General features: G+C 31.7%; 2 protein-coding genes across 2 annotated transcripts; both read left to right on the top strand.

Moving 5' to 3' along the window:
• Positions 1-5,767: 5,767 nt before the first annotated feature.
• LOC122582353 (non-specific lipid-transfer protein 1-like) lies at positions 5,768-6,887 on the top strand. The gene is made up of 2 exons (XM_043754730.1): positions 5,768-6,196; positions 6,633-6,887. The coding sequence occupies exons 1-2, from the start codon at positions 5,847-5,849 to the stop codon at positions 6,640-6,642; spliced, it is 360 nt and encodes a 119-aa protein (XP_043610665.1). The 5' UTR covers positions 5,768-5,846; the 3' UTR covers positions 6,643-6,887.
• A 6,835-nt stretch (positions 6,888-13,722) lies between these two features.
• On the top strand, positions 13,723-14,262 carry LOC122583174 (RING-H2 finger protein ATL74-like). The gene has a single exon (XM_043755602.1). The coding sequence runs from the start codon at positions 13,723-13,725 to the stop codon at positions 14,260-14,262; it is 540 nt and encodes a 179-aa protein (XP_043611537.1).
• Positions 14,263-14,548: the final 286 nt, after the last annotated feature.

The raw sequence follows: 14,548 nt of genomic DNA, 5'->3' as shown, positions 1-14,548 counted from the left end.
ATTTTTAAAGTTTAGTGACTAAAAGTGAAAAACGTGTCAAATTAAGGGACCAAAAGTGTAATTCACCCTTTTATTTTTGTTAGTCATGATTGTTAAGAACAATAAAAGTAGCAGCTAGTTTATGGGGTTTTCAATATATTTGTCTGTTGTGATTATATTTATAGGTTTCAGTTTATATAAGAATAATTTGTATTTTATATATAATTTGTTTATAATTACTAATAACAATTATGATTATCTTAATTATAATCCGATTACAATTGCTAATAACAATATTACAATTAATTTGATTACAGTTAATAATATAAAATAAAATATTTATATAAATATGTAACCTCCCAATTTATTAGGTATATTTTGTTATTAAATGGACATTATGCAATAAAATATTAATTATTTTTAAATTGGATTAATAGTGTAAATTGGTGATAGAAAACCAAAAAGTGTAAATTAGTTTAGACATGTGTAAATAATTTTTTTTTTTGAACAGTTAGTTGGTATTCGACATCAGGGAACACCTCACCGTATAAGGGTGAAGCCCTGTACGTACTCTAGACTACGAGATATAGACCATTAGCCGTTACATGTGATTTAGGAAAAAAAACCCACAGACTTGTCACTCCTAAGAGTCGAACCCAAAACTTGTTGATTTAATTAATTTTGAGAAAATGAAAATTGTGATTTAATTAATTAATGTTATATGTATTTAAAATATAAAAATGGAAAGTCGTAAACTAAAATTTAATAATTCTGTCTAAGTTGGACTAAAATATTCAGTAGAGTTTTTTGTTAATTAGATGATATATATACCTACTAGGCTACCATTGTGACTTACAATTAAAGCATTGATTGATTGTATTGTTGTCACAGTAGTGTTACTTGCTGAAAAGTTAATAAATAATTGGTATAAATAATTTACTCTTGCATTGAACTTACATACCAACTACATTTATTAATTTACATACAGTAATGTTAAAAGGATAAATAAGATTTAGATGGAAATGCACCATTCGACATCGTATTTCTTTTTAACTATTTAGATGTTGATTGATACATGGAATAGAATATAGAATAGAAGTTCAAATAGAAAATAGATCAATGTAACTCGACAAGCCAATATATAGTACATCTATATTTAATGCTTTCGAACATACGTGTCATGGAACATGTTCACATAAAAGTAATGAATCATTGAGTCATAGAACAAATTGAAGTACATACATATATTCAAATAATCAAATTCAATATAACACACCTACATTGCATCGGGGCCCTTCCATGTGTCCTGGCCGGATAGATGAACTATATGAATTATTTGTATTTTGTACCATCCACTAAATGAAGGACTACTAGCTATGGGCAAGGTAGTGGTTTCACACAATAGATTTTCACCATGTAGTTTCATTTTTCATGCTTAGTCACATTTTTTTATTCACACTTCTAACAATTAGATTTTAAGTGTATACTCTTTATATGGGGAATAATCGATAACAAGAAGAAGGGAAAACAAAAATTAAACAAAGCATATACTGGTATTTTAAGAGACTTGAAAGATTTTAGATTTTAGATGTATAACTGGATATGAATAAAATGTTTTCCGGGATAGAGATAAGTTTTTTTTTTCCCCAAAAATAACTACTATACTTTCTGGTCTTGAGAAAAAATAGTTCATAAACGTCTTGGTATTGTTAATGACTAGCTAAAGTATGTTCATAACTAGGTATTTTTGGAAATAAGTAAGAGATTTATGGAATTAGAGATGATTATTTGAAAATGTAATGCTGGTCGATGAGCCCAATAATCTCTTCTTCTCTTATATAAATAAAAGAAAGTTGTTTTTAGAAGTTTTTTTAAATAAAAATCTTATGTGTCAAATTCATATTGTTTCCTACAAGTATTTTAAAAAATCATTATATCGTAATTCATTTTGATTTTTTTTTCTTTTGATTTTTTATAATTTAATTTAATTTGGAAACCAAATGCTTTTCAAACTAATATAGCTCTCACAAATGACAAATCTAGCAAATCTTCGTAATACAAATTTCAAGCCAAAATTATTTTTTTTTATAGTTATTAGTTATTATCATTATGTTAATGTTATTATTAGTGATATAGAGTAACAGTTTATTTTAATTTGTAACTTAATTATAATTTTTTTTTAAATTGTAGCTTAACTAAAAGAATATAATTATGATATTGTGTGTATTTTATAAGATTTTTAGCTTTAATAATAATTTTTCTTCTTAGACAATATCGTAACAATTTTCATAAAGAAAATTCATTTCTTGAACTTGAAAGTGTTAATCAAATGAAAAGTTAATTGTATGATATCTATTAAGAGTTTTAAATACATTAATATGTTTATAATTTTTTTCCCATTCTCGTGTCAGTTTCTCTCATATATGTGATATATAGTTAATATGAAACTACTTTATTGTGTCATGTTCATTTATTATTGCATTATATGATTAAGTATTCTTCATATATAAAAATAGGAGAAAGGTTAGGTAAAGCATGCAGTACCTATCTTAGGTAAAACTTGGTGAATTATGTAAAATTCAAGGGAGGTTATGAAAAATTTAGGGGGCTATGTACGTTTATCAAGATCAAAGGTTTACTTTATATTTTTTTTTAAAGTGGCAGTACGTAAGCTTAGGTAAAGTCTGCAGTACGGATCATTTTACCATAAAAATAAGAAAATCTGCAATTATTCTTTTAGTAAGCATTATTGATTATTGACTAGCAAAATTTGTATTAAAAATGTCTGGGTTAAACCCGGGTTTTTTAGCTAGTGATGTTAAAAAAGAACATTTAAATCAGATTGAGATTTAAATTGAAAGACACCATGGTAAAATTAGATATCAGCACAAATTTCCAATTCTAAGTCTTGTTCAGATCCCGGTATTGGGAGGACGTACCGAATCTCAAGTGGCATGATCAGGACAAATATTGGTTTTTCATGATTTTCGGGATTGGACCGCGACCGGGAAATCTCACACTACAGGATTTTTTGTTCCCTTCCTGAAAGGACCCGACTCGATAAACCGAAAATATTAGAATTTTTTTTTTTTACACACCACTGCGCCGCAGTGGAAAGCCTCGGCAACGAAAGGAATAAAGCCCCACTGCGCCGCAGTGGACTTGACACCCTCCCACTGCGCCGCAGTGGGAAGAACACAAATTCTGGACGAGGAAAACCACTGTGCCGCTGTCGGTAAAATCACCCCCACTGCGCCGCAGTGGGCACCATATCAACAACCCTAAAAACATTTTTGACATTAAATCGAACTTATAACCTTCAAATGTCAAAACGAACTTCACAAAACACATTTCAGAGATTACCAACAACATTATAAACACGTTATAGACATATTTACAACTTAGTCTAATTTCAAAACCCATGAACACCATAAATGGGTCGTTTACCCATTTGACGCTATTTTCGTCCAAATACAACTTCACAATTTGTTGAAACTTACACCTGCCCATTTACACATTTTAACAAACAAGACCATCAAAACGAAATGTATCAAGAGCCAAAAGGAAAGGGACTTCTAAGCCTCTAAAAGCCAAAGCTAGCCATTCATCCATGAATGACCTAATACCTTCAAGTCTTGCAAAATTCAACTTCAAGCTCTATCAAATCTTTCAAATCAACCACATTAGTTCCTTCTTCCGGAACTACCTATAAAAGGGTAAACAACTAAAATATAAGCAAAGGCTTAGTGACTATACTTGCATACATTTACGAATACGAAGGAGGGCAAAGTACAAGGACTTTCACATGTAACCTACAGCATCTTCATGTCACATTTACATATTCACCTTGCATACTAACATCACATATATGGATCCATATAAGCTAAACAACATAATCAAGATCATCTATCGGGGTTCTTAGGCTATCGGAGGTTCTTAGGCCTCAATAGATCAACTATCGGGGTTCTTAGGCCTCACCAAATACTATGCCCCACATGGGCTAACGCCGCATCAATTACCACACATGGACAAATAAACTTCAACATGGTGGTCGAAACCACTATGGACAACAGGCTTCAACATGTGTGGTCAATTGATCCAACATATACATAAAGGTATGCAAATATACTCACCTCCTCCGCAACAAAGACGATAATGCTAAAACGATAATGCTCAACAAGCTCAACCTATGATCATATCATAAAATGCATAAGCTTACATTCACAACTTGGCTAGCTCAACCTAATCATACTCAAAATCACTAGCCTTTTCTAAACCCAAAACCCAACCCATTGGTCATTGAGTTACTTTCATCTTTATCAATGTCATTAGGTAGTTCATCCTACCATTTCATCCACATTTCAATAACTAGCAAAAATTCCTTTTTTCTTACAAACTCAAATTATCGCTTTGAACTTATAAATTTCATAATCAAACACATCATGTAACTCAATGACAACTAGGTTAACTAAGGAATTGGGGAAAATTAATCCATAATTCATTTTCTAGCAAAACCCCCAATTTGATTCATCCATGAACCCTAATTTCTCAATAACATATAAAATAACGAAACAGAAATCAATACCTCACTATGGAAGATGAAACTTAGGGTTTTCAATTCACAAATTCTTTCCCTTTTCCTCTTAAATTTTCGGCCACCACCACAACCCATAAACCCTAACTTTTTAATTCTTGAATAAAGGTTATTTGATGGTGATAATTATTATGGATGTTTCTTATCCTTAAATTTGAAGGAATTAGCTTGATTTTGAGGGAATGAAATGAAATGCATGTAGAAAATGAAAAAGAAGAAGAAGATAATGGGTGGAAGAGTGATTCATCACAAGTGAGATGACTGGCACATCAGGGGCTTGCCACACCCTCTTCTCTTTTTGTGGGTATTTTTACCCGCTATCCGTTAAAGTTCCAACTAAATTAACCCCATAACTAAAAACAAAATACTAGAAAATTAATTTAATATCAAAACTATAAAAAAGGGTTAATTTCTTTTAGCTTAAAATCTTTGGGGTGTTACACTTCCCGATCCCGCCTTATATGAGAGCAAGACCGGTATAGTATATTAGTAATTTTCAAGACCAATTTCGGTGGTACCGGAATTGGTACAAGATGGGACCGATCCCATACTCATCCATGGTAAAAACCAGAAAAAAAAAAGAATTACAACCAAAACTAAAAAAACTAAAGTTAATTAAGGGGCAACATAAAATATTACTCGTATAAGATGTGAAAAGCGTAAAAATTTATTGTATAAACATTAAATATAAGTACTTTTTGTTAATCATGGCCTGAAGTTTCGTCATATTAGAATGTCGTATATAAAAATGATAAAATCATCATGATAAAAAAACTACAAATTATAAACATGAGACCCCTTAAACATGATTCACTCCTAAAACTTCTACAATCTATATCATGTGTTGATCGAACTCTAACTCAAAACATTTTTATTTTCCACTTTTCTATCTCTCAAAGTTCGGTCGTTCTATGTAGACTAGCTAGAATTATAACAATCTAGCTAACTAGATGTCAATTCTTACTTTAAGCTTTCATCCAACCTATCAAAAATAGAAGCACCTATATACAGTACTTCATTTTCCACTTAGCACACATGTAATGTGGCAATGTGCAACAGTTTTTCCCTGCTTCCCTCTTGCATCATTTATTATATATTTTACTTTCAAAAAATTTAAACCACTTTATTTGTCTTCAAGTGTCTATATAAACACCCCCAAACTACACTTCACAATCCACACACCAATCCCAACTCCCTTACAACAACAACAAAACAAAAAAAACTCACTCAATTAATCTCTCTTAACTACTAAAAACACATTTTAAAAATAACAATGGCAATTGTTGTAGGAAAAATGACTTTGATTGCACTACTCTGCTTCATGGTGGCAAGTGCACCATACGGGGTCAACGGTGCGGTAACTTGCCAAATGGTGGTGAGCAGCCTGACCCCGTGTGCCTCTTACTTGACCAGAGGAGGCCCGGTGCCAGCATCATGCTGCAGCGGGATAAACTCGCTTTACAGTGCGGCTACAACGACTCCTGATCGTCAGATGGCTTGCAAGTGCATGAAGCAAGCCTCTGGAATGCTCCCAGGGATTAGACTCGATGCTGCTACTAGCCTCCCCGGGAAATGCGGTGTTAACATCCCTTACAAAATCAGCCCTGATACCGATTGCAACAAGTAAAAAATATACATATTTCATGCACCGTACCAAGTTATGAAAATTATTTAATTAACGACGTACATATATACACGTCTAGACATATATGACTATACTAACATAACTTCAAGGATAAAAATATAAAAAAGAGGGTACTCTTTTGTCATCGAGTATTTGAGTTTATAATAGTTTTTTAAGACGATATATATATATATATATATGCTGTACTTTTAAATAAAACACCTATGATAAGTTAGGACAATATATTTAATGAAACAATTAGAATACCCATGTTCCATAAGGAGAAAATATTAACCTCCTAACTTTGAAAACAAGAAAGCTCATAATTAAATTTTGTACCTAGCTAGCTACTTGGATCTAATTAATTAATTGTTTGTACTCAAGAAATTAAGTTTCCAATTTCTCATTAGAAAATATATATGTTTGATGCTACAGGGTGCAATGAGGATGCAAATGTGGATCTAACAACTATTAGGATGGATGTACAAGCACCTACTGTTTAAGAGCTGAGTACGTACGTGAATAAGGATGCAGATGGAACGATCCAGTAGTAGTCGTCTTGACATATCGATCTTTCGGTAGTAGTAGGGTATGTCATAATCTATATATGTTAATTTGTTACTCTCGGGTTGATGTAATCGGTGCTTGCTTTTGTTATCTTAATCGAATTTCGGCTTGATTTGTTATCCATCTCTGCATTTGTGATACATTTTATATCATCCTCCTAAAATAATCATATCATAAGTTTTAAGTGCCATATCAACTCAAAGCTTATATATTTTGGTGATGATGATCAGCTCATTCGAATATCTCAATCAAGATCGATCATATATATATAATTAAACTTTTGAAATTAATTAATATAAATATGAATTTCAATTCACAAGACAATGATGTGCATTACTACCATCATATCAACACGTTATTATTCACGAAATATGTAGACATTCAAAACAAGATTAAACTAATTGACCGTTTTATCATTTAAATTGAGTTATTAATTATTCCAAACTGTTAGAATATTTGTCTTTGGGATATTGCATATAGAAAATTAAACTAGAAAAATGAAATTTGTGTAAAATAACGATATCTTTATTAATCAAGGCTCCATTATTTCTGGTTTTCGTTTTTTTACTTTTAAATTAAATGACATGACTTTTATCCATCTGTACTCCCTAATAAAGTAAATCTCTTCCCTCTATTAAATATTTTTATCTTTGAAATACCTTATTTGCCTTTAGACTTTTTTGTTTTTTTTTTCCTTACGTAACTACCCAAAATCCCTAATAAAGCAGACCGTTTTTCCCACTACTGCCGCCGCATTACACGAGTACCATGTTCGTAATCTGAAAATGTTAACCAACAAACCATAAGTGATTATAGGAGGCCAATGATACAATTATTATATATAACACAATTAATTACCAATTCAATAATACATATACACAAACGAAAACAACATATCATATACATCCTGTTGATTGCTACCACTTCCCAACATGACAGAACCGGATCAATCGCATATTTTAAACAAGTTTTTTTCTAGAAGAAATTTCCAATAAAGTTTTATGTTTCACATATGTATCCATGTATGTGTCCTCGCTGGTTTTGTTGTAACAAAACACCATTCCTACAATTGTAACATCGTTCTCATAATATATCGAGTTATCTTGCGGAATTTGATGCTTTGTTTACATTTGTATATCGAACTAAAAGTTAGGCCGCAATGTATGGTTTGTATTATAAGTAAAAGCCACATTCATGTAAGGGAGAAATTCAGAGAAATGAAATGGGGCAGAGAAATAAAATTCAGAGAAATGAAATTGGCTGAGAATTTAATGACTTCTCTTGTTTGGTTAACAACTGAGAAGTTACATTGAGAAATCATTTCCACTGTTTGGTAAGAAAAATGGAGAAATGATAGTTAGTTTTACTTACAATAATAACGCCATCAGTAATTTCCATTTCCACGAAACTGGCTAATCAACAATGTTGTGTTCATTACATAGATTTATTAACTATGAACCTTGAGCTCCAACTTTGACTTTATGTCTCCATGACCAGTTCCATTCCGAGCCATTCACTTTCCAGCAAGAACGCATCCTTGTTTATCTCTAACGCAAGCAGTCTCCTGTAGCGGCTGTATAGACAGCCATGCTGGAACCACTCATCTAGCCAAAGCATTGTGTTAGTGCCATCACCCACTAATCCTTTAATAATTGAATTCAAATTCCAATCTCGTTATGAATAGACTTGACTGCCGAGCAAATATTCGCCTACACTCCTTGTCTTTTGGCTAAACATTGTTGAATGTTTCTGGTCTATGTTACGATGTATGTGTGAGATGGTAATGGAGGAAGCTTGGAGACAAATCGACATGACTAACTATATATTTTGCAAATTTGAATTCAATTTTGTATTCATTCAATTAGTTTTACTAAATATAAAGTTTTCAAGCAAAATAATAATTAATAATAAAAAGAATTTAGAGTAAAAACATGGTTGAAAGGAGAAGAGGGAGTGATGAGGAACAAATAAGAGAGGCGGTGGCTTACTAATACCGGAGACGATGAACAACAACCGATATAAGATGGTGGGGTGTTGACAGAATGAAATCTCCCAAATTGGAATTGGGGTTATTGTGTTAGGGCTTAGAAGATTGTGTGTGCAAATGTGTCTTGCACGTGATTTAGTCAATTTATACCCTCTTTATTATAAAGCCCAACCTAATTCTCCAAGTAAAACACGGAGAAATATTTATACGGGAATCCAATTTCTTCGCAAATCAGGTGGAAATCAAAATACACTATAACCAATATCTCGAGAAATCTATTTCTCCGTTATGTTTAATTCTCTTGGATACCAAACAAGTGAAATGATTTCATTTCAATTTCTCTATGCTCAACTCTCCCAACCAAACACACCCTAAGCTCTTTAAAACGGTATTCTTCATACCATGACTAGCATGGTACTCGCGCAAGGCAGCAGTTTTCATGACGGTGGCGGTGTAGTGGGAGAATGACTGTTAATGGTAGAGGCGGTGGCGAATGGTGTAAATAATTGATGTGAAAATAATTGATGTAAAAGGTTAAATGAGATATTTTAAAAGATAAAGAACTGATAGTATAATATAATCATTAAGGATATTTTAGATTTTTTCTCCTGTATAACTTTCAACATTATTCCAAGCACCAATAAGATAATGTACCTACAAGCGAAAGACAAGACCAATGAACCGAAAGACCGTCTTTCTTGAGTGTGCATGCCGCAGTACTAGTTGAATGATCGACTATTCTTTTTATAAGATAGTATAGATGAATCATTGATTACTTAAGCATCTATAAATATAGGAAAAAGTTCATGTGAGAACCTTTAGAGTTGGAAGAACCATGAGAACTTCTATATTATAACTTGATATTCGTGTGTGAACATATTCGCTGACATATAAACTATTAAATTATACTTTTAATTACTTATGTTCATATGTGAATAGTTATCACATGAACAAAGTTATTTTAAGAACTCTTTTTTTTGCGAGAACCTTTGAGAACTTTTCAAATCAAGCCCAACCGATGATTGTTCTTTACATGAAAATTGTTTTTTGATTGTTTTCTGAATAACTTATGTGTAATTTTGAAGTTTATAATTGTGTGGAGGCATGGATTATCATCCGTTATACAATTATGTGGAGATTTGGATTCTTGATCACATGTGCACGAATATTGCTATGATCACATGTATGCAAATCGATCACATGTGATCATAGCAATATTCGTGCACATGTGATCAAGAATCCAAATCTCCACATAATTGTATAACGGATGATAATCCATGCCTCCACACAATTATAAACTTCAAAATTACACCTAAGTTATAATTCAGAAAACAATCAAAAAACAATTTTCATGTAAAGAACAATCATCGATTGGGCTTGATTTGAAAAGTTCTCAAAGGTTCTCGCAAAAAAATTCTCAAAATAACTTTTCAATATATATATATATATATATATATGATACACAAGTTAACAATTCTTATTTTGGTGGACAACTTATAAAAGATTATCAAGAAAGCTTAATAAATTGACTATTACTTAATCAACATTTCACGTCTTTTTTATTTTGTTGTTATGATGACGATTTGTTGGGAACTCGTCACTGATGTTAGTCGTCGCAAGCCTCAACGAGCATGAGTTAACGATACATTGTTCGTTGATCATTACCTATTCGGTAAGTCAAAATCAGGCTAGTAAAGTGAATAAGAAAACTTGGACTCAAATAGTCACATCACTTAACATCATGTGACTTACTTTATCCATTTATGGATAAAGCAAAGATATGTAAATCTTTACACAATATTCTCTTTCACCCAAAATGACTAATGAATAAGACAACAAAATAGAAGGATTAAATGTTAAAGTATTCAACAATGCAACGTTGATAACCGCATTTTCACTCAAAATAATCCAAGTCTCGAAGACGTTGCCTACCTTTTCTTTTGTTAAAGAAAACATTTGGTGTGAAGACAATTTTTCTTTCTTTTGGTGGCACCGTTTGTATTTTCCTTAATTAGCTATACAATTAACATAAACTGTTATATTGTAAGGCTATAAGTTGTTATATTGTAAGGCTATTTCGAATTTTTAGTTAGTTAAGATTCAATTAAGAGTTAGTCTAGTGCTAAAGTTAAGCATTGAATCTAAGTTTACTAGTTCTATATGTCTAACTTTAATGTTGGAAACCTCTTTCACGTATACTTGTTTGTATTATTCACAGTCAATCCGGCAAATTTGGGAATCAACAATTGTTAACTACAGATCAAGCATTTACTTGTTTCCGTGGTGGGTGAGTGTACATCTAATTAATTATAATTAACCCTTGTATCCAGGATTACATGCATATGTCGAATAAAAAACGCCTCTCAACATTCAAAGGTAAAGACTCACACTGTCACATAGACTAGAAAAATCGACTATTTTAACTTTTAACATGCTCTTTTACATCTTCATTGAGTAGAATTCATGGAAATACCTCACAAATAGTTTCATTCAAATGGGATTTAATGAAGTTCGAATTTTCATCATATGGGTAAAAGTCAGTCTCCTGTTTAACTAAATCATTGAAGATGTACGGGATTCCTCTACAACGATATTACACAAGATGAAATCCAATTGATCATTCTCATTACGTACTACTATAAAACCTATCGATCCAACATTTGGTCATGGTGGCTAATTAATTTGTAACGACCTTTCTAAAAAGATAAAATTTAGTTAATCCTTAAACTGTACTTCCAATTATAGCTCATTGGTTGAGCACCAGTTTTACAGGTTGAAAATCTCGAATTCGAGACATGAAAAAGACATTTTTTCAAGAAATTTCATTAAAAATGTTCTCCAGTGAAGCATGTTTGAGTCTTACAGAGGGAGCGGAGTTTTATTTCAATTAAATGTCGTACCTTCAGACGGTTTAGTTGAAGTTTCTCCTCCTACTAGTTGGGTATTGGAGATGAGGAGACTCTTTAGCGGGAACCCGATTAAGACAATGTAGACCTTTCGCTACGAGTAATCTATACCTTAAAAAAAGTTAATCCTTAAACTAAACCAGATTAATATTAATCTACTAGATGTTAAAACTTGAACCAATGTTTTTATCTTAAGAGATAAAACTCCCTACCAAATATGTTGACCCAACATTGACATAACGACAATTTTCCATTCCCATGTTAAACATATAAAAGCGTCCTAAAACCCATACTAATCTACCAATATACTAAAACAGGATTGTAGTTTTTTATGACGACATGTGGCACATCCTTTAAACAACATGTGTTATCATTATATTAGTTTTAAAACTTTAATAATTAAATTAAATAAGCTACCTAATATAAAATAAAAATAAAAATAATATAATAAATTATAATAACGATTTGTTAGAATCCATATTTGATCAAAATTCTAAAGCTTATCTTGATAGCATTAATCTAAACATATAAATGCATGTAGTCATTCGGGTTTTTCTTTGGAGCCGCATAATATAGAAGCAAACAAAATCACATCATTAATCTTTTGTTTCTAGCCTAAAACAAAACTAATTAAATAAAACCAAGGTTTGTTATTTTTTTTTATTTAGTCCAAACAGTTACATAACTATTTGTGTTGTTCATCAATTGATAAAAGTATATTTTCAAACCCCTTTGTGAATTATAAACATGAATATTTTTTTGGTGAAAAAGGTTAATAAAGTGATTTTTAATAAATAATATCTTTGTGGAGCCGTGCATCGCGCACAGGTTATATGGGATCCGACGAATTTTTTTACCCATGACTTTGGTCTATATGGGCGTAATTATTTATTAAATTTCTAATGCGGGTATTTGCTAAACAATGATTATGATTTCCCACATATGTAGGTTTTGGCGACGACATTTCCCATATATGGCGACGATATTTGTCCCAGCAAGGGGTCATTTTTCTTGTAGTGGTACCTTTTTTCAAGCCTTGCACCGTTGAAAAATAGTGGTTCTAGATCATCACCTTAGCTTTTAACATCGACTTAAATAGTTTTTATGATTGATTTCTATTATCATACTTTGAAGTAATACGTATTTTGTTTATATCATTAACAAATTAAACCTTAATTACGTGGTTTTTTGATATAATTATTCTTTTGTTTTCTAAAAAAATCAACATATATATTTAATGTTTATATAAAACATAAAAGTTATCTATAATATATGTGGAAATGAACCAAAACCACTTATTGTAAAAAAATTGTTTGCCTAACGCTAACAACATCAATCATTAGGAAAACCTCACACCATTGACCTAACCTTTTTCCCATTTTCACCAATGTTTGTTCAACTGCGGCCTCAAAACTCTAACCGTTTGACTTCGCTTCATTGCTTGGATCAAATAGCATATTACGAGTAGTATTTATTTACCAATGATTACAAAATCGACAAGCTCGTGGGTTCCCTTATATATATTTATGTTTTTTTTTTTTGAAAAGTATATATTTATGTTTTATTTATGTAATTTTGTGTAATTTACTTATTTGTGTCTAAAATCAATAAAATGTGTCTGTAAAATTAATAAAATAAAATGATGAGGTATTATTGGTAGTGGGATGTCAATATATTGGAATGAATAGTAGTATATCTATAACACTTTTTTAAGGTATACAGTAACATTTTTATACTTGTTAATGTGTGATATATATGATATATGATAGATATATTATTAGGCTTCAAAAAACGTATAAAAAGCATGTAAGCATTATATTTTTTTTTCCCGAATAAAATTAAATAGCAAAATAAATTAATGAAAACTATAAAAAAAAAATTCAGTAGGCCGGCCGGTGGTGTTGGATTTGGTAGTGATTATTAGCCAATTAGGTAAGCTGAACCTTCATTGTTCTATACTTATATACAAAGAAGTTAGGAACCCAACTTCAACTCTTCAAAAGAAAAACAGATTTTCTTATATTTCTAACTCGAAGAATTAACAAAAAAAAAAAAAGCGAAAACCATGGTGAAGTTAGACCGTCGTCTTCTTTTAACAGATTACCCGTTAATCAATGGGGATAGCACAAACGATTCTTCTTCCGACGCATCAGAGGAAGCCAATTTCGATGCCGACATGGTGGTAATGTTGGCTGCTTTGTTGTGCGCTTTAGTATCGGCTCTTTTATTAAATTCAGTCATTCACGTATACTTAAGACGTAGACGAGAGTCCATGGAAGCAACCACAAATGCGCAACAAGCCAATGGGCTTGAGAAACGCGCATTAAAGAAAATTCCAGTGTCAGTTTTCAAGTTGAGAGTCAGTGGCGTCACTTCTGGCACCACTGAGTGCACAATCTGCCTTGGAGAGTTTGCAAATGGAGAGAAGATCAGAGTGTTGCCAGAATGTAATCACGAGTTTCATGTCAAGTGTGTAGATAAGTGGCTAAAGGAACATACATCATGCCCAAATTGTAGACGGTCTTTGATTCCACTTAATAAGGTTGTCGATGGTGTAGACCGAACATCTGGTAGGTACGAACGAGGTAGTATAGCTGCGGTTTAACAATTAACATTTTGAAGGAAAATTCAAAACGTTTGGTTAAGTGTTTTCTAAGTGGAACCGTACGTACGTAGCATTTCAAAGATTGGTGTAGAATGTAGATTTATCGATCGTCCTTTGTAAATATACTGAACTAAAAAGGAAAAGTTAGATAGGACGTATCAAAATATCATCGTAGCATGTGCACAAATGAATTTGATCGTTTGCTTTTTGATGAAAACATTTTCAAGATAACATAGACTATGCGTAATCAAATGTTTCGAAATGAATATTTGTAAATATGGTCTAA

The sequence above is a fragment of the Erigeron canadensis genome, chromosome 9, assembly GCF_010389155.1.
Source record: "Erigeron canadensis isolate Cc75 chromosome 9, C_canadensis_v1, whole genome shotgun sequence".
NCBI classification, from domain to species: domain Eukaryota; kingdom Viridiplantae; phylum Streptophyta; class Magnoliopsida; order Asterales; family Asteraceae; genus Erigeron; species Erigeron canadensis.
The sequence above is the reverse complement of the archived record's forward strand: the minus strand, read 5'-3'. Positions and strand labels throughout refer to the sequence as shown.